General features: G+C 43.2%; 1 protein-coding gene across 3 annotated transcripts in view; it reads left to right on the forward strand.

Annotated features, from left to right (window-relative positions):
- Window positions 1-20,646, forward strand: part of FLNB (filamin B) — an 83,117-nt gene that overhangs the window by 32,636 nt on the left and 29,835 nt on the right. For all 3 annotated transcript variants that reach the window (XM_082210910.1, XM_082210911.1, XM_082210912.1), the window contains exons 8-22: window positions 672-869; window positions 2,646-2,783; window positions 4,360-4,486; window positions 5,552-5,688; window positions 6,456-6,649; window positions 7,050-7,163; window positions 7,864-8,007; window positions 9,029-9,152; window positions 9,497-9,657; window positions 10,558-10,648; window positions 11,119-11,288; window positions 14,954-15,071; window positions 16,641-16,903; window positions 18,000-18,597; window positions 19,770-19,943. In XM_082210910.1, the coding sequence (XP_082067036.1) occupies window positions 672-869; window positions 2,646-2,783; window positions 4,360-4,486; window positions 5,552-5,688; window positions 6,456-6,649; window positions 7,050-7,163; window positions 7,864-8,007; window positions 9,029-9,152; window positions 9,497-9,657; window positions 10,558-10,648; window positions 11,119-11,288; window positions 14,954-15,071; window positions 16,641-16,903; window positions 18,000-18,597; window positions 19,770-19,943 (2,751 nt within the window). The remainder of the gene's footprint in view (window positions 1-671; window positions 870-2,645; window positions 2,784-4,359; window positions 4,487-5,551; window positions 5,689-6,455; window positions 6,650-7,049; window positions 7,164-7,863; window positions 8,008-9,028; window positions 9,153-9,496; window positions 9,658-10,557; window positions 10,649-11,118; window positions 11,289-14,953; window positions 15,072-16,640; window positions 16,904-17,999; window positions 18,598-19,769; window positions 19,944-20,646) is intronic.

Raw genomic sequence — 20,646 nt, forward strand, 5'->3', positions numbered from 1 at the left:
ATACCAACACTTACTAGTCTTCCAACATCTGGCCATGTAGCTTCGCTATTGTTTCTTCAGAAGTCACTTAAGACGAACTTAGTGAGTACTAGACTTAGGAGTTTATAGCGCTTGAATTTTGCAGTAGTAACTTAAACAAAAAGGTGACTGCGAATTGAGTATAACGAGGCTTTTCCCAACTGGGTGTGTGAGTCTTGTTGGGCTATATTGCAGAACTAAAGCTGCTTTTAAATCCTTCCAAATAGGAAAACTATTTAGACATAAGTCTAAATAAATCTAGCAGCGTTTTCTGCAAAACAAGCAGGACCTTGGTATAAAGATAAGGAGAATTCTGGCTGCAAATGTCAAGGGTGTATTATCAGGCATTTCGCAACTCATTTCCTGAGGCTGCAAACCTTGAGGTCCTCCTGCCCTTTGTTATGGATCATTATCGTACTCAATAGCTTATGGGTTCTTTTTGGAAAAGCTAAACTGGAAATTATTGACAAAACAATGTGTTCTTGAGGGGAGATGGTCTCCGTGTCCCATTTCCCAACACCCCAACTTGCCTTTATAGAATGTGCATTTCCTTGGCCCTCTTTCCACTGGTATGGCTACTGGCCAATATAAGAAACCGGGAGACTTCCCTAACTGTAGAAATAATTTTTGAGCTCCTATTTTGTATCTTGTAGGGGCTGGTGTTGGTGATATAGGTGTAGAAGTTGAAGATCCTCAAGGGAAGAACCCCGTGGAAGTTGCAATAGAAGACAAAGGGAATCAAGTCTATCGTTGCGTGTACAAACCTCTTCAAGCTGGTCCCCATACCATTAAAGTGGCGTTTGCTGGAGAGCAAATTCCCAAAAGCCCTTGGGGTATTCATGTTGGTGAAGGTATGTGTTTAGGGCAAACGTATAACTATTTAACCATATTACTGGATACATGTGCACATTAAGTGCAGTATCTATGAGACTCTCTAAATGTGGGAATTTAGTCTTTTGGCTTGGATAAAGCAGTTCAATTCTTGCATGAGTCATTTCCCCCCCCCCAAAAAAAAGGAATTTTAAATGTTAGTATCTTACCACGTTTAACTAACTGGGTTTTATCAGTCTTGTCATCCTAAATGACCGCATTGCTCTTTCTTACACTTTTAGAATTGAGCTTTCTTGCTGTGTCTCTTTAAAACCAACTATATTCACTTTATTTTGTATCACAACTCTCTTCCTTCTTGAACTGACACTTGGCTTTCTATTCCATCCTTGCCTGCTCCTGTGCTTTCAGACCTCTGCTCACCTCTCCTGAGCTACTTTCAATTTGTGAGATGTTGGACTTCACTGCTATTGGCTTCATAGTTGGGCAAGCTCTGTCGGTAAGAGGGTGTGCAGGGTGCACTTGTGTTGCTGCGTTTTTTCTGAACACCTAGTCAGCAGGTTTGCAGCCCTAAGCAGAAGTGGCTGGGTTGTATGAAAATGTTGCAAGCAGCAGGTCAGGCTTCAAGCAGTCTCGCAAGAAGTCAAACGGCTTAACCACAAACTGCCAGACTTTGTTGCAAGGAGCTTGAAACTGAACTTCGGCTTGCTGCTACATCCCTGGTTTGTTGCATCTGCAGATGGATGTAGAACTAGTCAATGGAGATTGGCTGGGGATCAGAATTCCCTGCATGCTTGCAGCAGGACAGCTTTTTGTGGGATGAATTGGTTTTCCCTCCAAGGAAATGGTTGCCAACTCCAGAAGGAAAGGCATGGAGTTGAGCTGTTGGGAGCCCAAGCCTGCATGCCTCGCGGTCCAATTTCACGGCTAGGCCAAATACTGACAACTGTGAGCCTTCTTATCTCCCATAAATCATCATTCTGTATGTGGTCTTTTTCACACTGTGTATCCAGTGGTTTCTGCATACAGACCTGCTTTCCCTAATGGTGACGGTGTTCAGCGAAGCATGTTTAAACTCTTGCGTGAGAATTATATTTCCCCACCTCCATGGTATTGTTCATTTCAGGCACATCTGCATGGGGCTTCCTCTGGCGATTAAATTTGCTAATTTAGGGGCAGTAGCAGGATCAGCATAGCAACACTGTCTCAACAATGCAAGGTGCAACATCTCTATGAGATGCTCCCTGTCTCATGCTATGTTTCACTTCTTGCCCTCTTCTTCACCCCCCACCCCTTGAAACCTGAGACTTCACTGGGGGAAAAAAAGTCTGGTTCAAACTGGAAGGTTTCATCTGCATGCATGCCCTAAGTAAGGCAATATGCCATCCTAAGTTTGAAACATTGAAAATGAGGATACTTTGCTCCTTTTACCTAAAACACTTTCCTTTTTAAAAAAACAACAACAAGTTTCTGCATTCCCCCCCCCCCCCGGTCTCTCACGCTGATGTAAGTTTGTTAGGAGTTTAGTTCATTTAAATGAGACTTGTGTTTGTACATAGTGAAGCACGTGAAGCAAAAAAACTGCAACCCCCAGTTTTATGTTAATATAATGTGCATTGACAGCCTCAGTCTTGCCTCCTTAAGACTGCAAAATGGTGTTCAGGTTTTACATTTCATAAACTTAAAATCTCATCCATCTTAAAGCAAGCTGAGAGAAACCGTTCCAGAGTAGCTTGGCTAAGTTAAATATCTCTAGGAATCAAAGGCTGTATTGATGTCTGTCTGCAATTCGCTTGCAGCGTGCAATCCAAATGCCTGCCGTGCCAGTGGTAGAGGCCTCCAACCTAAAGGAGTTCGGATCAGAGAAACCGCAGACTTCAAGGTTGATACTAAAGCCGCAGGGAGTGGAGATATCCATGTGGCAATAAAGGGACCAAGTAAGTGCTCGGCTTCTTAGCATTGCTGGGGCTTTGGGGTGGGGCCAGGGAAGTTTGCAAAGGGCTTAAAAGTGTAATCCATCGGCTTGTGATTCTGGTATCTGTATGTTGACTTTATCCCCTGGGGAAACTCCAGAAGTGAAATGGAGCCGTTCTTTTCTCTCTCTCATATCTAATTGCACAAGACGAGACTAGGTAAACATGGCTGGAAATTTGAAATGACTGGTTCTTTGGGTGTGATAACCGCCTTGTTTACCTGTTTATACAGAAGTAATCTGAGCTGTGCAACTGCTTTAGTGGGTTTGGAAAGGCTTGAACTTCTACTTCACTATCTATGGTGCAAAGCTCTTGGACAAAAGGGGGTGTGTATGTAGCAAAAAACGTTCAGTAATAATGTTTCATGACAACATTGCTCAAGAAATGTGAAGCAAACATGCAAAAGGGGAAGAAAGGTTAGGCCAAACTAGACAGGATGGTATCAGGTGCTTGCGTTTCTTTGCTTATCTTCCTGAATGGAATATAAATAAGAGGCTGTGTGTGTGTCAAACTGATAACCAAATGAGATGTGTGGCTGAGGAGTTCCCCTCTGTTTCAGAAGTGGTTTACCTGGGGAAGTGTAAATACTGGAAACTAATGGAACTTGTATTAATTGTTTGAAATACTCCTCAGCTGCTTGAGGTAACTTGGACATGATTTGTCAATTTTTATGCAACTTAACTTGACTGTTTCAGGATTTCAGACCGTCATTCTTTTCCTTGTCTCAGACTTGGTAAAAAAATAAGTGAAACTTGGCAGTTCAGGATACTACATTTTACACATTTTTGGGAGTTCTGACCTTAAAGATGGATACTCAAAACTGAACTCTAGGATCATTTCCCCTCTGCTTTGCTTTAGCAAGTTAATGCTTCTGTCATAATGGACAGAAAGTCCCCCGCTGGCTTGCTGATCATATGGCAGACACCTTTTTCTACTCTTGGATCACAGTACGGCTTGAAATAGATGCAGGGATTTGTTACCTTCTGGCCCCAGATCAAAATGAATGGCAATCCTTTTCAGCCTTGTACAAATTGGGGATTCTGGTGGGCCTCTTGCGAGCTGTAATGTGCTTAAAGCGTTGGCTACGGCAGGGTTGCCAACTGTGCACTGTTAAAGACAATAGTCTTGTATCAACAAACTTCGGCATATTTAGACTGTTACAGGAAAATTAAATCAAGTAGGCATTCCCCAAATACTTGTGGTCATGAGGTCTGATGAAGCTTAAGCTTCCCTTGTTTTAACATGACACACATAATTCTTTAGACTAAGGAATAACATAAGGGAATGAGTTAAGCGAGGTAACGTAACACTTTCATTCATCGATCTCTTCTGGAAATATTTATGCCATCTTTCTTGCATGACAACTTAGAGGCCATTTCTCCTCCTTGCAAACTATTTCTGGTTGGGGGGGGGGCGGGCGGAATGACTTCATTCTTAGCAAATTTTCTTAAAATACTGGAAAGGGGCAAAATTGCCTGTAACCAGAGGATTGAGGCTGTAACTATGGAAGGCTAATGCTAGATTGATGATATTTCTGCAGAAGGTCTGGAGGAACTTGTGAAACAAAAGGAGTATGTGGATGGCGTGTATGCCTTTGAATACTATCCAGTAACCCCAGGAAAATACATTGTGACAATCTCATGGGGAGGCCACAACATCCCTAAAAGGTGAGTTAGAACATCCATTTCAGGTTTGTTTGTTTTTAGCAATAGATGTGTATTCCCTACCAAACACGTTGGAACTGCTTAAGTTTCCACAGCTGCCAAGAGCAAATTAACTGATGGTAGTACCGTTGTTTGGTCCCAGATCCTGCCTGCCCACCTAGCACTACCTATTTATCTACTTGGACGTCAAGTGCAAGTAAATAAATAGGTACCGCTTCTGGTTCGCCAGAAGTGGCTTAGTCATGCTGGCAGCATGGCCTAGAAGCTGTCTGTGGACAAACGCCGGCTCCCTTGGCCTATAGAGCGAGGTGAGCACGCAACGCCAGAGTCTTCCGTGACTGGACTTAATGCTTAGGGGTACCTTTACCTTTTAGTGTCTAGTACAAGGGTACTACCCTGTTTGGACAAATTGTATATTTCAATTTCTGAAGCGGTGGACTTGTGTCTGCTGCATTAAACCAAATCCCGTGGCACCTTAAAGGCCAACAAACTATTGTGGCACAAGCTTTCATCTGTATTTCTAGGTATTGGATTACTATTTGGTAGCACCAAGATTATTCAGATTTTATTTAAAGAGTGGAATTTTAATGTAGGCAACCTTTGGAATACCTGCCGTATTTTAACTTTCATTGGTCCCTATCTGTTTTCCAAGTGATGCACCACGTAGAGGTTAGGCTCCCACTTCATCTATCTGTAGCTCTCGGTCTTTTAGCTGGACAGAGGTGATTGCACAGTAAGCTCTGCCTTGTTCTGGATTCAGGCTGTAACTGGAATCGTTGACAGTGTAGGGAAGGATAGTGGTGACCATTGCTGCTTTTAGTCCCAAGCTTCTTCTAGAGTCCCAGGTGCATCATATCCTTCCTCAATCTATCTCATCTGATTCCAGTGGCAGAAATGGAAAAGAAAGGAAGAGGTATTTTGAAGTCTGGATCCAATCCAGGAGGCGCTTACAAAAATGCAGGAGGACAATGTTTCTGGTTAGCTACATCTCTGTAGCTCTACCTGAGCCCATCTTTAGTATCTGATATTAATTGCTCCTAATCCTGCTTTCTGGTGTTTCTGTCATAGCCCATTTGAAGTTCAAGTAGGCCCTGAACCTGGTCCTCAGAAAGTAAGAGCCTGGGGGCCCGGCCTTCATGAAGGCGTTGTTGGTAAATCTGCCGACTTTGTGGTAGAATCCATTGGCCCAGAAGTTGGATCCTTAGGTAAGAACTTGCCTGGCATGCCCTGCTTTGCTATATGGTTATTGCATTTATGTGATGCCTAGCTAACTTCACATGGAGAAAGTCTCTCAACATCACATTGCAGTGGGTGTGGAATCACATCCAATTGGATTTAAAAGAAATTGGTTTGTATAACACTTCTGACAAGAACAATGATGACACTGTCCTCCACCCAGTTTTAGCATGACAGGCAGTAAATGTTGGCTGATGCCTTTGATTCTCATGATTTTGTGACGGTTACGATGTCTCTGGTAACTTCATTATTGACCCTGCCTTTTAGCAGGCTCCAGTGCTATAACACCAAGGGGAAGGACTTTTAAAATTAATTAGTACATTTATAAGCCATTTTTTCCTCCTAGAAGCTCAAGTTGGCACACATTAGTCTTCTTTGTCCCACTTTCACCCCACTCTAACTTCACAACAACCCTGTGAGGCTGAGAGACTGTGACTAGCCCCAAGGCCACCCAGTCCAGCCCTCTAACCGCAACACTAAACTGGCTTCTGACATAAGTAATGAGAAATTCAGCACACGGCCCCTGAAGCGCAGTAACTGCAGTGAGTTTTCTGGTTTGCTTTGCAATAGATGGTTTCAGTTCACATAAGGGTTACCTCAAACAAAACCTGCTTAACAGGCTTTAATGCTGTGGATTTAAAAAATGGTTTTGAACAGGCAGCCCAAGGTCTTTGAGTCCTACTTGCTAAAGCATGGCACCTCTTAACAGCACTACTAACATGTTTGCTTCTTTTAGGTTTTGCCATTGAAGGCCCATCTCAAGCCAAAATTGAATGTGATGATCAGAACGATGGCTCGTGCGATGTGAAATACTGGCCCAAAGAGCCTGGCGAATATGCCGTTCACATCATGTGCGATGACGAAGATATCAAAGACAGCCCCTACATGGCGTTCATCCAGCCTGCTTCTCCAGGCTTCAACTCTGACAAGGCAAGTATCTGAGGAGCTGCCTCTCTCTCTCAAAAAAGCTGTTAATCTGTCAGCCTTCTGTATAAACTGTGCTAGATGGTATTCAGGGTCAGGATTTAGCCCCAATTTAAAGGAAACTCACGGCAACACCAGATATGAGTCTGTCCCAGGTTAGAAGTTCATTACAGGAGAAACTCCTTCCATTGAGGACTGTTGTAAATTTAGGCACTAGTGCATGTATGCTTTGCATTGTGAGATGTTCCCAAGAACATCAAGTGGAAAACTATTTATTTTAGCAGTGACATGCAAGGTATATCCAGGTATCTCACTCAAACAAACTTCGGGCATTGTAGTCTGAGCTATTAACAACCTGTAAAGGTATGTTGACATATTCTCTTATGTTTCTGCTGATCTTTCTTAGGTAAAAGCTTATGGTCCAGGGCTGGAGCGGACTGGCTGCATTGTGAACAACCCTGCAGAGTTTACAGTTGACACAAAGGAAGCTGGGAGTGCCCCTCTGAGGATCTATGCACAGGTAAGGTCCAGAGTTCCAGGCTGGAAATACTTAAGATGCCATATGGCCACAGGCATCACAGGATGCTGGACTTGATGGGCAATTAGCCTAGTCCTGGCACTTGCCATATTGGCGAGTGTGAGTATGCCCTGAGCCCAAGTCCTTATAAGATACAGGGTCAAGTTTATTCCTTGATAGGAAAGAATTGCACTATTGGTCATGTCAGCTTGTCCATGTTACCCAGGTGGTTGCTGGTACGTGGTTCTAGCAACACTTGTTAGTGTGAATTTGGTCCTAAGTGGGAGTGGCTGATATTACAATCTGCCCTGCTCTGTGAAATCTAGCTATAGCCTATAGGATTAAAGTGGAGCAAGTTTTATGGCTCTTTACATGGCGGCAGTGAAGAGAAAGCAGGAAGGGCTTCCAATACTGTAGATAAGAAGGTAAACAAAACACTTCTTCGTCCTCTATACCTCTGTTGTGTTCTTGCCTACAAAAGGTTTATACATTCTATGTACCGTTAGAACATACGGTGCCACAAGGTATTGAAAGATGTTCTGCATGGAAGTCTTAAATGCTGACCAGTAAGTTCACACTAAAGACTCTTGACTCGTCATCATTTGTGGTAAACCAGCAGTGATAGGATTCCAAAACCATGTCGGTCTGTATGTCGCCCCTCTTAAGAGGATCTCTAATCTTCCTTTTTTTTTTTTTTTAACAGGATGCAGAAGGGAATCCCATTGACATCCAAATGAAAAGCAAGCCGGATGGTATCTATGCCTGCTCTTACAATCCAACAAAACCAATCAAGCACACACTTGCTCTTACTTGGGGAGGAGCTAATGTGCCCAATAGTCCTTACAGGGTAAGTTTTAAAAGCGGCTAAATAGCTGCAGCTCTTTATCCTCCAGTTGTAGCATGTCTTACCATGTATTATGCACAAACCCTTGCTTATGTTAATTGGCGTTTAGATGGTAGTATTACACTAAGCCCAGAGGTGAAAAACTGTATCCATCTGGCAGGCTGGATCTTTATCTCCCTCACCTGCTTGCAGGCCAAGTTTGACAAGTGGGTGGTGCCACCCGCCCGTCAGTCAACTGATACCAGGTGACCAGTTTCTTTAAAAGAAAAACATGCTTGCAAGACCCAACAGAGTTTTGCTGCTGCTGCTGAGCAGTGCCTGAAAATTCTGTTTCAGCCCTATACCCCGAGCACCCTTGACATCATACGAGGCTGTAGGGCAGGTCTGTGTGGTTTAGGCCAAAATGGTCTTGTAGGACAAATGGAGAAGCCTGGTGGGTCTGATTTGGGTGTTCTCCACTGCTGCTGTAACCAAAAGTTCAGTCGCTTTGTGCCATTGTTGCACATCTTTATGTGCCACGCAAAAATATTCCCCTTTACTGAGGCCTTTGGCCATTAAACAATCTATGGCCTGTTAAAGCTTGGGTGGGGAAAACTGTTCTGACTATTTTATTATTATGCTGTTTGTCATTACGCTTTTTATTAAGTTTTTATAATTATGCTCTGTAAAATGTGTTGTTAATGTTGTGCACCCTCCTAGGATCTTTTGATAAAGGGTGGTATATAAATAGAAATAATAATAATTAATAATGCACCATTAAAGATGTAAATGAGATTAGGAAAAGTTATGACCATAAAATAAAGCAGATTCAAAAATACTCATGTTTTCTGGTCCTCTCAGTTCTTAAATCCATTTTTAACTTTGCCTCAGGTTTTGTTATTTTGTATTTAGTTCCCTGTTCATGATTTTATTTTGTCTCCACATTGTCGAATACTTACTGTAAGCCTTCCCTTTTATGGAGTGGCATACAAATGTTGTAATCAAAGTGGCTCCTCCTTTAATTTGATGAAATGTTCCCCCCTAGGTCCAGATTGGGCAAGGCAGTCATCCCCAGAAGGTGAAAGTTATTGGACCCGGGGTGGAGAGAACTGGTCTGAAAGCCAATGAACCTACTCACTTCACAGTAGACTGCACAGAGGCAGGAGAAGGTAACACCAGAATCACTAACACTGTTAACCTAAGCTCTATTTGCTGCTGTTCCAGTGGAACTGTTCTAGAAAGAAATGTGCTAATGGAAGTGGCTGACAAAGCTGTTAAGTCTGTGTAGATGTGTTAAGGAGGAGTAGAGAGCCTTGGGCTCTCAGGAGTTGCATTTTAGCAACATCTTATCAGCTTTAGCAAACATGACCAATGGTCAGGGGTAGTTGGTAGTTCAACAACATCTGGAGGGCGTAGGGTTCTCCATACTGGGCGTCAAGCCACAACTACTGATACGAGGGAGCAATTGTGAAGTCATTTTACTAACACATTGATACTTTTGTTTTCTTCCTAGGTGATGTCAGTGTGGGCATTAAATGTGATGCTCACGTATTGGGTGAAGAAGAGCAGGACATAGACTTTGGCATCATACATAATGCTAATGATACATTCACAGTTAAATACACACCCCCTGCAGCTGGGCGCTACACTGTCAAAGTGCTGTTTGCTGGAGAGGTATGTAGTTAAGATGGTGGAGGGGGGAGTTGAGAGGCCATTTTATATTGCTCTCTGGTTAGCTGAAGCTTCTGTATGGATGACATTATCGTATGACTGATTTATTTTTAAGCTCTGTTTCACGTCTCACAAGGGTTCACACCTGAAGGTCCTCAGGGTGGTTTATGACAAAGAACAGCAATTATAAAAACGTATCTGATAATATATAGAGATGGTTGCAGCAGATAAAAAACCACTTAATGGGCTCTTGATTTCATGTTCTGCAGTTGTTTCTGACTCCCTTGCAGTTGTCACTAATATTTGAAGAGCAAAATGAATTTCAGTGTTTGCTCTTTAGAAATGAAACTTGTTTAATACACAGATAATACAAAAACGGATAAAAAATTTGATGTTCTCTTGCTCTGTGGCCAAGGACTGATTGTAGTCGGAACTGATTTAGCATCAGTTAAATAAAAATTTAGGGCACTTCTAAAAGGCACACACCAAGAAATAGGAATGCTCATTAAACCAATGGCAGAAAAGGTACCATGCAAAGCATCACTTCCTCTCTGTATGGCACTGTGACATTTGCTTGAATGACCACTTGAAATGTTCCATGATATGTGCAGGAACAGCATTTGCCTTTTGACCTTCTGGAGCAGAAGATTAGATTAATATTGGGGTTTCCGGAGTACACACAAAGAGTTGATTACTTAAGGTGGTCTCTGCCACAAAAAGTTGATTTTATTTTGGTATTCTTTGTAAATAAAAGGAAATCAATAGCTACATAGTCTGGTGTATGTTTGAAGATATACATTTTGGAAAGATGCCCCGGGTGTCTCGTGAGCTAGTACTTTTGTATTTTCTTACTTGAAAAGAAGACTTACATTGCAACAAAGCTTCTTTTTTTTTGTCTTGAAGGAAATCCCTACAAGCCCTTTCAGAGTGAAAGTGGAACCATCACATGATGCAAGCAAGGTGAAGGCTGAAGGGCCTGGACTAAGTAAAACAGGTGAGAGTTCACCTTAACTTGGTGAGTGTGGAAGTTTGGGGGGCTGTCATGATAGCTGTTTGCTTGTTTCTTTTGTCTTCATATTAAAACAGAGCAATACCCAGATTGCGCATACTCCTTGTGCAATGGACTCCCACTTAAGCAGAAGGGAATTCCTTTCCCTCTCCTCCTTCGCAGCTCCCTGCATGTGTCCAAATCCAAAATGTGTTCTTTAGCCTTAGGGGACTGCAGTGGGAAGGAGAAGGAAGGGGAAATCCACTAGAACACTGTTGGATCTCACCTGTACAATTCTGGATTTAGGAGAGATCAGTCCATTGATACAAAAAAACCCCACAACGTAATCATGAAGAGTTCAGTTTGGTATTAGCCTGGCGTCTTCATTCTGTTAAAAGAAAAAGAAAGCATGGCACACCTTCTTTCTGAATATGCCTTAAGGGGTGATGATAAATTCTACTTTTTCTCCCACTTAGGTGTGGAAAATGGGAAGCCAACACATTTCACTGTGTTCACAAAAGGTGCTGGCAAAGCCCCTCTGGATGTTCAGTTCAGTGGACCGATGGCAGGAGATGCTGTCAAAGATTTGGACATAATTGACAACTATGATTATTCACACACCGTAAGATACACTCCAGTACAGCAGGTAGGATTTCCTATAAGGGTTATTAATGTGATCTCTTCTGTCTCATGGCTTAGCCCCAGGCAGCATGATAGCAGGAGGACCAGAGGAGGAGACCATGATCTCCTCTCCCAGGGATGGTTTGGCTGAACTATCACTTTATGTTCAAAATTATGTTACCAGCTGCAACTTTCATTTTTGCCCCTAGTAGTTTAAGTATAGTGACTGCTATGTGCTTCTGGTGAGTGGCGTTTCTGTTGGTCCTTGTACATCTCCTTCAGGCAAGCAGTAAAACAAAACTGAAAAACCCATCAGGTCATTCTGGATTGGATCTTTAACATCCTTATATGACTCTTGTAATCCTTAGCAGAGCAGACACTGGTTTCTTCACTGCCAGGCATCTGTATTGGTCCATTGATACAGATGGTCTTTCATCTAAGCCATGTTCATTTTCATGCCGAGATGATCTTTTGGGTATTTTGTGCAACTTTTAGGTGTCCATAATTTGGAGTAGCTGGGTTCTATAGGCTTTTGTTTTAGTTGGATCTTGGTAGCAGAGACATCAATGCCAGCTTTCTCTTTGGCATGCCGCTCGTGACACTGGCTGGTGTAAATAGAACTGGAGTTTATGACTTCGGAAAACAGTGGTGCTGTGTACTATGCTCCAGCAACTTGCAGCAAGCTTGCAAGTGGTGGGGTGCATTTGAGGGACTGTCTTCAAAATATGGCTGACGCTTGTTGAATGTGTTCTTTGGAGGCCAGTTAACTGTTCCTGGCTTGCTTACACCTCAGAAAGAACTATTTTTTTCCTATGCTTACCAAATCCAAGATACACACGGATGACAGCTAAGCCATTTTACGCTTGAATCCTTACAGAATTGTAGAATTGTGGTTTCTACCCATTTGCATAGAGCCTTGTTTGTAAATGCTTCTTTGCATAAAAAGTTCACTGCATGTCCCAAGAACATCCCTGCTGGTTCAGGCCAAAGGCCCGTTTCGTCCAACATCCTGTTCTCACAGTGGCTGCAAATGGGACTTGAGTACAACAGCACTTTCCACAATTCAAATTTCTAGCAACTGGTATTCAGAAGCAAGATGACTTTGACAGTGTAGGCAGTACCTAGCCATTGCGGCTAGCGGCCAAGAATAGCCTCATCGTCCTTTAAAGTTATCCATGTTGTGTGTCATAAACTAGCACATTTAGGAGAAGACTACACTGGGCCTTAACTCACAGATGATGCTGAATTATTTTGTGCAGGGAACCTCTTCTGAATGGAGAGCATTCAAAAATGCGACCCGCTTTCTGGGTACAGTGTAGAATATTTGGCCCATGGGCTCCCAGCTTAGATAAAGGAAGCGGAGATAAACTCAGGAAACTGAGTGCTGGCATTCTGCCAGCATTCTGTCAGGGGTTGAAAATTATAGTAGGTGGTGGCACTGTTGAGAAATACTGCCTTATTTGAACACTGCACCATATGTACATTGCATTTTTGAAGCAAACGTTGATAGAGGTTCTGGAGGGGGAAGGGGAGAGTGAGCTGGTGAAAGTGAATAAGGGGTGGAGTAAGCAAACATTGCAGTCTGCTCTTTTGCTCTGTCAGTCTGTAAACATAGCAGTGACAAATACTACTTATCAAACATTAAACTGCTCCGGGCTCTGTGAAAATGTAACTTCCATTCCCAAATGCCTTATCCAAGGGATTAATTTCCAGAACTGCCGCATTATATGCACCTTAGTCACAGGGAGTTAACATGCTATGCTTTGCTGGCCCGTGCCCAACTAGCTTAACTGAAAAATCTGAATTTCAAAGTCTCTTCTGTATAGCCAGCTCTGTTCCTTCAAATTTATTAGTGTTCTACAGCAAATGAACAAAGGGAGGCTGAAGATTCTGGATGCATTAATCTTGTGCCCATATGGGAACATTGCAGATGAATGCATGGCAGTTTCTAGGCAGCAAATGCTTCGTTTCTTGGCACCTAATTTGGCTGTTTTACAGAATCAAAAGTGAAGCTGACCGTCTGTCTTGTGGTGATAATAGGTGCAGCTCAGACTGTAACGGACGAATGGGATACTGGGAAAGCAGGTTGCAGCCAACGTATGGGTGGCCTGTTTTGATGTTGGAAATACCTTAGATACATAATGTTGGGATTTGAATGGGCTTGGTCTGTTAGGTTTAAACTATTGGAGTTGATATATAAAACCACCCTTTGCCATACACAAAGGTTTTATCAACTGAAGATTTCTTACATTTTCATTAGTGGGGTTTTTTTTTTTTTGGCCCTTCCTGTATCTCTTATTTGTAGATTATAAATTTGATAGTTACGGACTTGGGAGTATACATATCCACATTATACACAGTGTAGACATCCATGTAGAGGTCAGGAGGGTGGCAACACAAGAATGGGCCTTCTCTGCAGTGGCTTCTTGTCTGTGTAATGCTCTCCCCAGGGAAGTTCGCCAGGCGCCTTCACTATACACCTTTAGGCACCAGGCAAAAATATTCCTCTTCAACCAGGCCTTTGCCTGACCTGACATCCTATACCCTTTTTAATATGCTGGCTCTTTCCCCCGGGGGTGGGGTGGGATCTGGTTTTTGTTTTTATTTTATGTAAGTGATTTTTAATGTGAACCGCCCTGAGACCTTCAGGTATAGGGCAGTATAAAAAGGCAAAGGATCCCTGACAGTTAAGTCCAGTTGCGAACGACTCTGGGGTTGCAGCACTCATTTCGCTTTACTGGCCGAGGGAGCAGACGTTTGTCCGCAGACAGTTTTTCCGGGTTGTGTGGCCAGCATGACTAAGCCTCTTCTGGCAAAACCAGAGCAGCGCACGGAAACACCGTTTACCTTCCCGCTGGAACGGTACCTATTTATCTACTTGCACTTTGACGTGCTTTCAAATGGCTAGGTTGGCAGGAGCTGGGACCGAACAATGGCAGCTCACCCCGTTGTGGGGATTCAAACCGCCAATCTTCCGATTGACAAGCCCTAGGCTCAGTGGTTTAGACCACAGCGCCACCTGTGTCCTTATAGGGTGGTATAGACATAAAATAAAACTGCAGAGGACCCCAACAGTATTTTTACACATCTATAAGAAGGGTAAAACAGCAAACCTTAACCTGCAGAGTAGTCGTCGTGTTATTTCTGATGTTTTGCCTAGTGCTTGTATTAAGCCCTTGCAGATTAACTGTAGTTAACTGATTTACAGTATCCTTGGTTCAAAAACTTGTATTTTGCTGAAATTTGTAGAAAATAGATTAGTTGGAAACACAGTGGGCTTAAGAGTGAAGCTAGCAAAATACGGGTCCTTATAGGGCATGACTGGGCACAGGCTTTCATCTATAACAGGGTGGAGCATCTTGGTATCCTAGTAAAAACATAGTATTTTAGCCTTTAAATGCAGAACTTCTAAAAGCTTCATGCCAAGACTGCATCTGCACAAAACTTGCTTCCGTTACCAATTGGGATTTCTCCTACCAGTTATTTACTTGCCTCTACAACTTTGCTTGTATAGACTGCCGAACAATTTTAAGCAGAACTCTGGAGGTTTGGGATAAGCTTTTGCTTCCTGGTGTCTGAAGATATGCATGATAAAGTATTAGGGGGCAGTTGTATGTCAGACTCTGCTGCTGTAGTTTCTGGCTTGTAGCAAATACTGAAATCAGAAACAACGTTTTCCAATCTCTCTAGGGTAGCATGAATGTTCAAGTGAGCTATGGTGGTGATCCCATCCCCAGGAGTCCTTTCACTGTAGGTGTTGCCGCTCCACTTGACCTAAGCAAAATTAAAGTTAATGGCCTGGAAAACAGTAAGTAACTTAAGTAACGCGAGCTTTTTTTTAAAAAAACTCATGTACAGAATAAACTTATCTGGACTGGAGGTCAAGATGCCAGTAGACACCTGAATTGACAGATATCACTGTTTTGTGTGTTGTTTGAACTTCTGAGTTTGTTCAAACCTGAGAATTTAGGGTGGAGAAGGGTGTATGTATATGTTCTCGCTGTTAAACTGAAATTTGGCCGTTCTCTGCTTTGGAAAGAGCAGCCCATTTAAGGCAAGTACTTGAAGCGAGACTTCTGCCTGTATTGGCAATAAAAGAAGTTGCGAGCTTAAAGGTCAGCATTGACCCTAGGACTTTCCTTGGATAAGTCCCGTTCAATACCCAAAATGTGGGGTAAGGAAAAAAAAAAGGAAGGCGTTGAAGATTTCCTGAGTTCCGCCCATTAACCATGGGGAAGCAGGAATCCTTCTGGTTCTAAACCCTTCACCAAACCTTCCTGTATGATGTTTGCTCTTGCTAAAAAGTTGGTTGGATACACTGAGATTGTTTGGAAGGTAGTTCCCATTTTCATCTGCTCCCCATCTGCAGTCTCTCTATGCTACATCCTGCAGTGTTTCCTTGGAATTGGGGTTCCAGGAGTAAAGTGGAGAGGCAGGACAATAGGAAACAGCATTCCATGAACAGAGGGCTGCTCATGGATTGGATCCAAAGCATGCTTTATTTTTTAAAATGGATACACTGAGGGTCATGCAGAATTTTAGGTTGGCGATCATGTAGCACTCCAGATCCCATTTGATGACTTCCTGGAACATAGATGTGGAGATGATACGTTTTGCTCTACTACAGACATAGGCAAACTCGGCCCGCCAGATGTTTTGGGACTACATCTCCCATCATCCCTGACCACTGGTCCTGCTAGCTAGGGATGATGGGAGTTGTAGTCCCAAAACATCTGGAGGGCAGTTTGCCTATGCCTGCTCTACCACTTTTCCAAGCCATTACTTGAGTTGATTGGCTTTTAAAGAAGGTGCGTTTGAATTTTAAGAACTTGAAAGACCTGCAGGCTCCTGAAGGGAGTGTTCTACTATGAAATACATTGAGCTACAGTGAAGAGTTTTGCATCAGTGAGCACTGGACCTTCAGTTAACCAAACGTTAAACTGCCTTCTCCATTCTAGACTTTATGGTGAGGCAATGTGAAAATGGCCTATATAAAAAACGAGTACCTTTAAAAAAAGTTCTCACCCTGTATGTTGTGTTATGTGACTGTTTTAAACACCTATTGCTCTCTGTTGATTCCCTCCCCCCCAAAAAATCACACCTTTCATGGCAATATTGGTACAGAGCAAAATCCTGAATGTGTTTCAAAATGAATGTGTTCCAGTGAGCTGCAGGGGCAATTCTCCGTTCTACTGAGTTTGAGCATTAACTCTGGGGTTGGCTTGTAAAATGAAATAGTAACTCAACATATTTTGGAATGTACAGTCTCCCTATGTCGTTGTATTGATAGCCGGTATGAATTTTGTTCTGAATATGACCTATGGTCAGTGTAGAGAAAGAGAACATGCCATAACTGAGTCTCCTTTCCTTTCTGAAGGAGTCGAAGTAGGGAAGGATCAAGAATTTCTAATTGATTCAAAAGGCGCTGGTGGACAGGGCAAACTTGATGTGAACATCTTCAGCCCCAGCAAGCAAGCCGTGCCATGTCTTGTGGAGCCTGTAGTAGGCAAAGAGTGCAGCACTGCAAAGTATATCCCACGGGAGGAGGGCCTTTATCTAGTTGATGTAAATTATGATGGGAATCCAGTCCCAGGAAGCCCTTACGCTGTGGAAGCCACTCTGCCACCAGATCCTTCCAAGGTAAGCTGTTACTAACCCTTGCTCCATGGGTGGGTGAGATTTGGATGCTTCCATTGCTTGGCAAGTTGTGATGTATGTGCATTACACTGTTGAAAAGTGTGACAAGTGTTATCTTTTAGCAGAAGCCCTTAGACGCAAATTTGGGGCATGGGCCCACAGACATAGATGTGCATTTGCTAACCTTACATGAGTTTGAATTCAAATTTCACAGAAACTTAAACTTACTAACCACCCAAATTATTTAATTTGCACCCTCTCAGATCACCCCAGAGCACTTCCTCTTCAGTTAATTTGACCCAGTTTCCTAGCAGATCCTCCTTCAAATCAAATTGCCCCATTCATTACTCATTCAAATAGTCTATTGATATTTATCCCCCACCATTCAATTTCCCTCAAATTCATTATGGACTTAGAAATGTTCCAAAAGAGGTATAGTAATAGCCATGGATCTTAATTGTTTTCTCTTTTGGCGTTCTCATATATTACATATTGGTAAATTTGTTAGATTGTGCAATGAGTTGATATAAGACATTACAATTTACTCAGAATTATTTTGGATCATCTGTGATTACGCATTAATGTCAGGCGTTTTGGTAACGATCTAAGCTTCTACGTTATTTTAATGCATGTTGAGCCTTGTAATAGCTGGCAGGGTTAAAAGGCCTATTTCTTTCGTAGTTCCTGTTGAAGAAATGTTGGCAATTTCTGAAGAAGTTAATGATAAATCACATGGGACCGTTTTAGCTCTTGTTTTCCTTTGTGCTGATTGGGTCAACTCTCTTGCTTTCAAAACAGATTAGATTAATGAGAATCAAATTGGCGGCAATATGCTAATTAGGCCAACTGTTGTGCAATGTCGCTATGTTTTCAAAATCGAAGAAAAAAATGTTGAGCTTGAAATCTTGCTGACTTGTGATAACGATAACTTGTGATAGTGATGATAACAGTACCTTTGAGCTACTGCTCAACAGAAATACTGTTTGGTTCTTATACATTTATTTAGTGACTGCAGACCACTAACATAAGAGAACTCTAGAACTGGCTCCGATCCCTTCCTAGTTAAATACTTAATTCAGCACTTTCCTGTCCTTCCCAGGTGAGAGCCTATGGTCCAGGTCTTCAAGGAGGCCTTGTTGGAAAGCCTGCTGAATTCACAATAGACACCAAAGGAGCTGGAACTGGTGGTCTGGGGTTGACAGTCGAAGGCCCGTGCGAAGCCAAGATAGAATGTTCCGATAATGGGGATGGCACTTGCTCAGTCTCTTACCTGCCTACGAAACCTGGCGAATACCTTGTGAACATCCTCTTTGAAGATGTCCATATTCCTGGCTCACCTTTCAGAGCAGATGTTGAAATGCCGTTTGACGCTTCTAAAGTAGTCGCCACAGGCCCTGGGCTTGAACGTGGCAAAGTGGGGGAAGCGGGCTTGCTGCACGTAGACTGCTCAGAAGCTGGGCCTGGGACTCTGGATATGGAAGCTGTGTCTGATTCTGGCTCCAAGGCAGATGTCGAGGTTCAGGATAACAAGGATGGAACCTACGCAGTTACATACGTCCCCCTTTCTGCCGGGATGTACACACTCAAGATGAAGTACGGCGGAGAACCAGTGCCAAACTTCCCTGCGCGGGTCAAAGTTGATCCGGCTGTGGACACAAGTCAAGTCAAAGTGTTTGGGCCAGGAATTGAAGGAAAAGGTATGCCTTCCTTAGTTTCTCTTTAGGTTTGTAGCACTTGTAGAATCTAGTTGGAAGGTACCCAAGAGTCATCTAGTCCAACCCCCTGCAATGCAGAAATCTCAGAGCATCCATGACAGATGACCATCCAACCTCTGTTTAAAAACCTCCAAGGACAGAGAGTCCACCACCTCCTGAGGGAGTCCGTTCCACTGCCGAACAGCTCTTACTGTAAGAAAGTTTTTCTGAATGTTTAGTCGGAATCTCCTTTCTTGTAACTTGAAGCCATTGATTTGAGTCCTACCCTCCAGAGCAGGAGAAAACAAGCATGCTCCCTCCTCCATGTGACGGCCCTTAAGATATTTGAAGATGGCTATCATATCTCCTCTAAACATACTCAGCTCCTTCAAGCTCTCCTCATAAGTCTTAGTTTCCAGACCCTTGATCATCTTGGTTGCCCTCCTCTGCACATGTTCCAGCTTGTCAACATCCTTCTTAAATTGTGGTGCCCAGAATTGCACACAAAATTCCAAGTGTGATCTGTCTAAGGCAGACTAGAGTGGTACTACTACTTTCCTTGATATGTATAAAAAAATTGTCCAGTGGCACCTTAGAGACCAACAAAGTTTGTTCTTGGTATAAGCTTTTGTGTGCATGCACACACTATACAGTGGTACCTCGGGTTAAGAACTTTGCCCCAGGATGAGAACAGAAATTGCGCGCTGGCGGCACGGTGGCAGCAGGAGTCCCCATTAGCTAAAGTGGTACCTCAGATTAAGAACGGGCCTCTGGAACGAACTAAGTTCGTAACCAGAGGTACCACTGTACTTTTGTTGTCACTCGCATGACTCTTAGCCTGCATATCCCAGTACATGCTTAGATGTGCCCCTGGCAGTTCACAGTGCTTTCCAGGAAAGCACCCTTCCCGCTACCAAATCGCATGGCTCACTTCCTCATTTCTGTGGGTTGATAGTGACTCATGAGACTGTAGGAAAGCACCCTGGCAAAATATGGCTTAGGTGAGCAGGTTTGCCGGAAACTGCTTGGTTGGGATCATTCTTGCACGATACCATTTGGGTCTCTTGAGTACCATTGCTGTCTCAGAGTGGCTGAACCTATTTCCATGCAGAAGCATGGAATTCTTGGACATGGTTCTGCCCAAAACAAAGCTGTTTCCCACCTTTATTTCATAGATGTTTTCCGTGAAGCCACCACCGATTTCACCGTAGATGCTAGACCCTTGACCAAGACTGGCGGAGACCATATCAAAGCTCAGATTGCAAATCCCTCTGGAGCTTCCACAGACTGCCTCATCAAAGACAATGCCGATGGGACATATGCTGTAGAGTTCACGCCCTATGAAAGAGGTAAAGTCTGCTAGTTGCTACTGACTTTGGAAGAATAAGGGAGGAAATAGATTGTACTAAGCGGCACCATTCTATATTTTAACACACGTCGAAGGGCAGGCTTGCTCCAGGACAAGGGTAGCCAACTTGATGACCTCCAGATGCTGCTAGACTAAAACACCCATCTTCCCTGACCATAGGCAATGCTAGCTGGCAGAGCCATAGCTAGGTGATCTTGCGCCCCTGGCAGAACCACCCATATTGTGCCCCCTAGCCATGGACAAATTAGCGCTTCTTTCTGCCTCTCCACCAACCCACCACCTTCCACCTATTTAATTCACCATAAATTCGAAACCATTTCTTATGAGGCAATAATCAATATTTATACTTATGGACATATTTTTAGCCAATTTTTCACACACACCCCATTGCCTGCACCCCTGGTGGGGGCCCACCTCACCAACCCCTAGCTACGGTCCTGCTGGCTGGTGCTCATGGGAGTTGTAGTTGAACAACATGGGGAAGGCACTACATGTTCTAGAGCAGGCACCCCCAAACTCTGCCCTCTAGCTGTTTTGGGACTACAACTCCCATCATCCCTAGGTAACACAACCAGTGATCAGGGATGATGGGAACTGTAGTCTCAAAACATCTAGAGGGCCGAGTTTGGGATGCCGATCTAGAGTAAACTCTCTTGCATTCTGAAAATAGTTAATTCAAATAA

The sequence above is a fragment of the Podarcis vaucheri genome (genome assembly GCF_965113315.1).
Source record: "Podarcis vaucheri genome assembly, chromosome: 2".
NCBI classification, from domain to species: Eukaryota; Metazoa; Chordata; class Lepidosauria; order Squamata; family Lacertidae; genus Podarcis; species Podarcis vaucheri.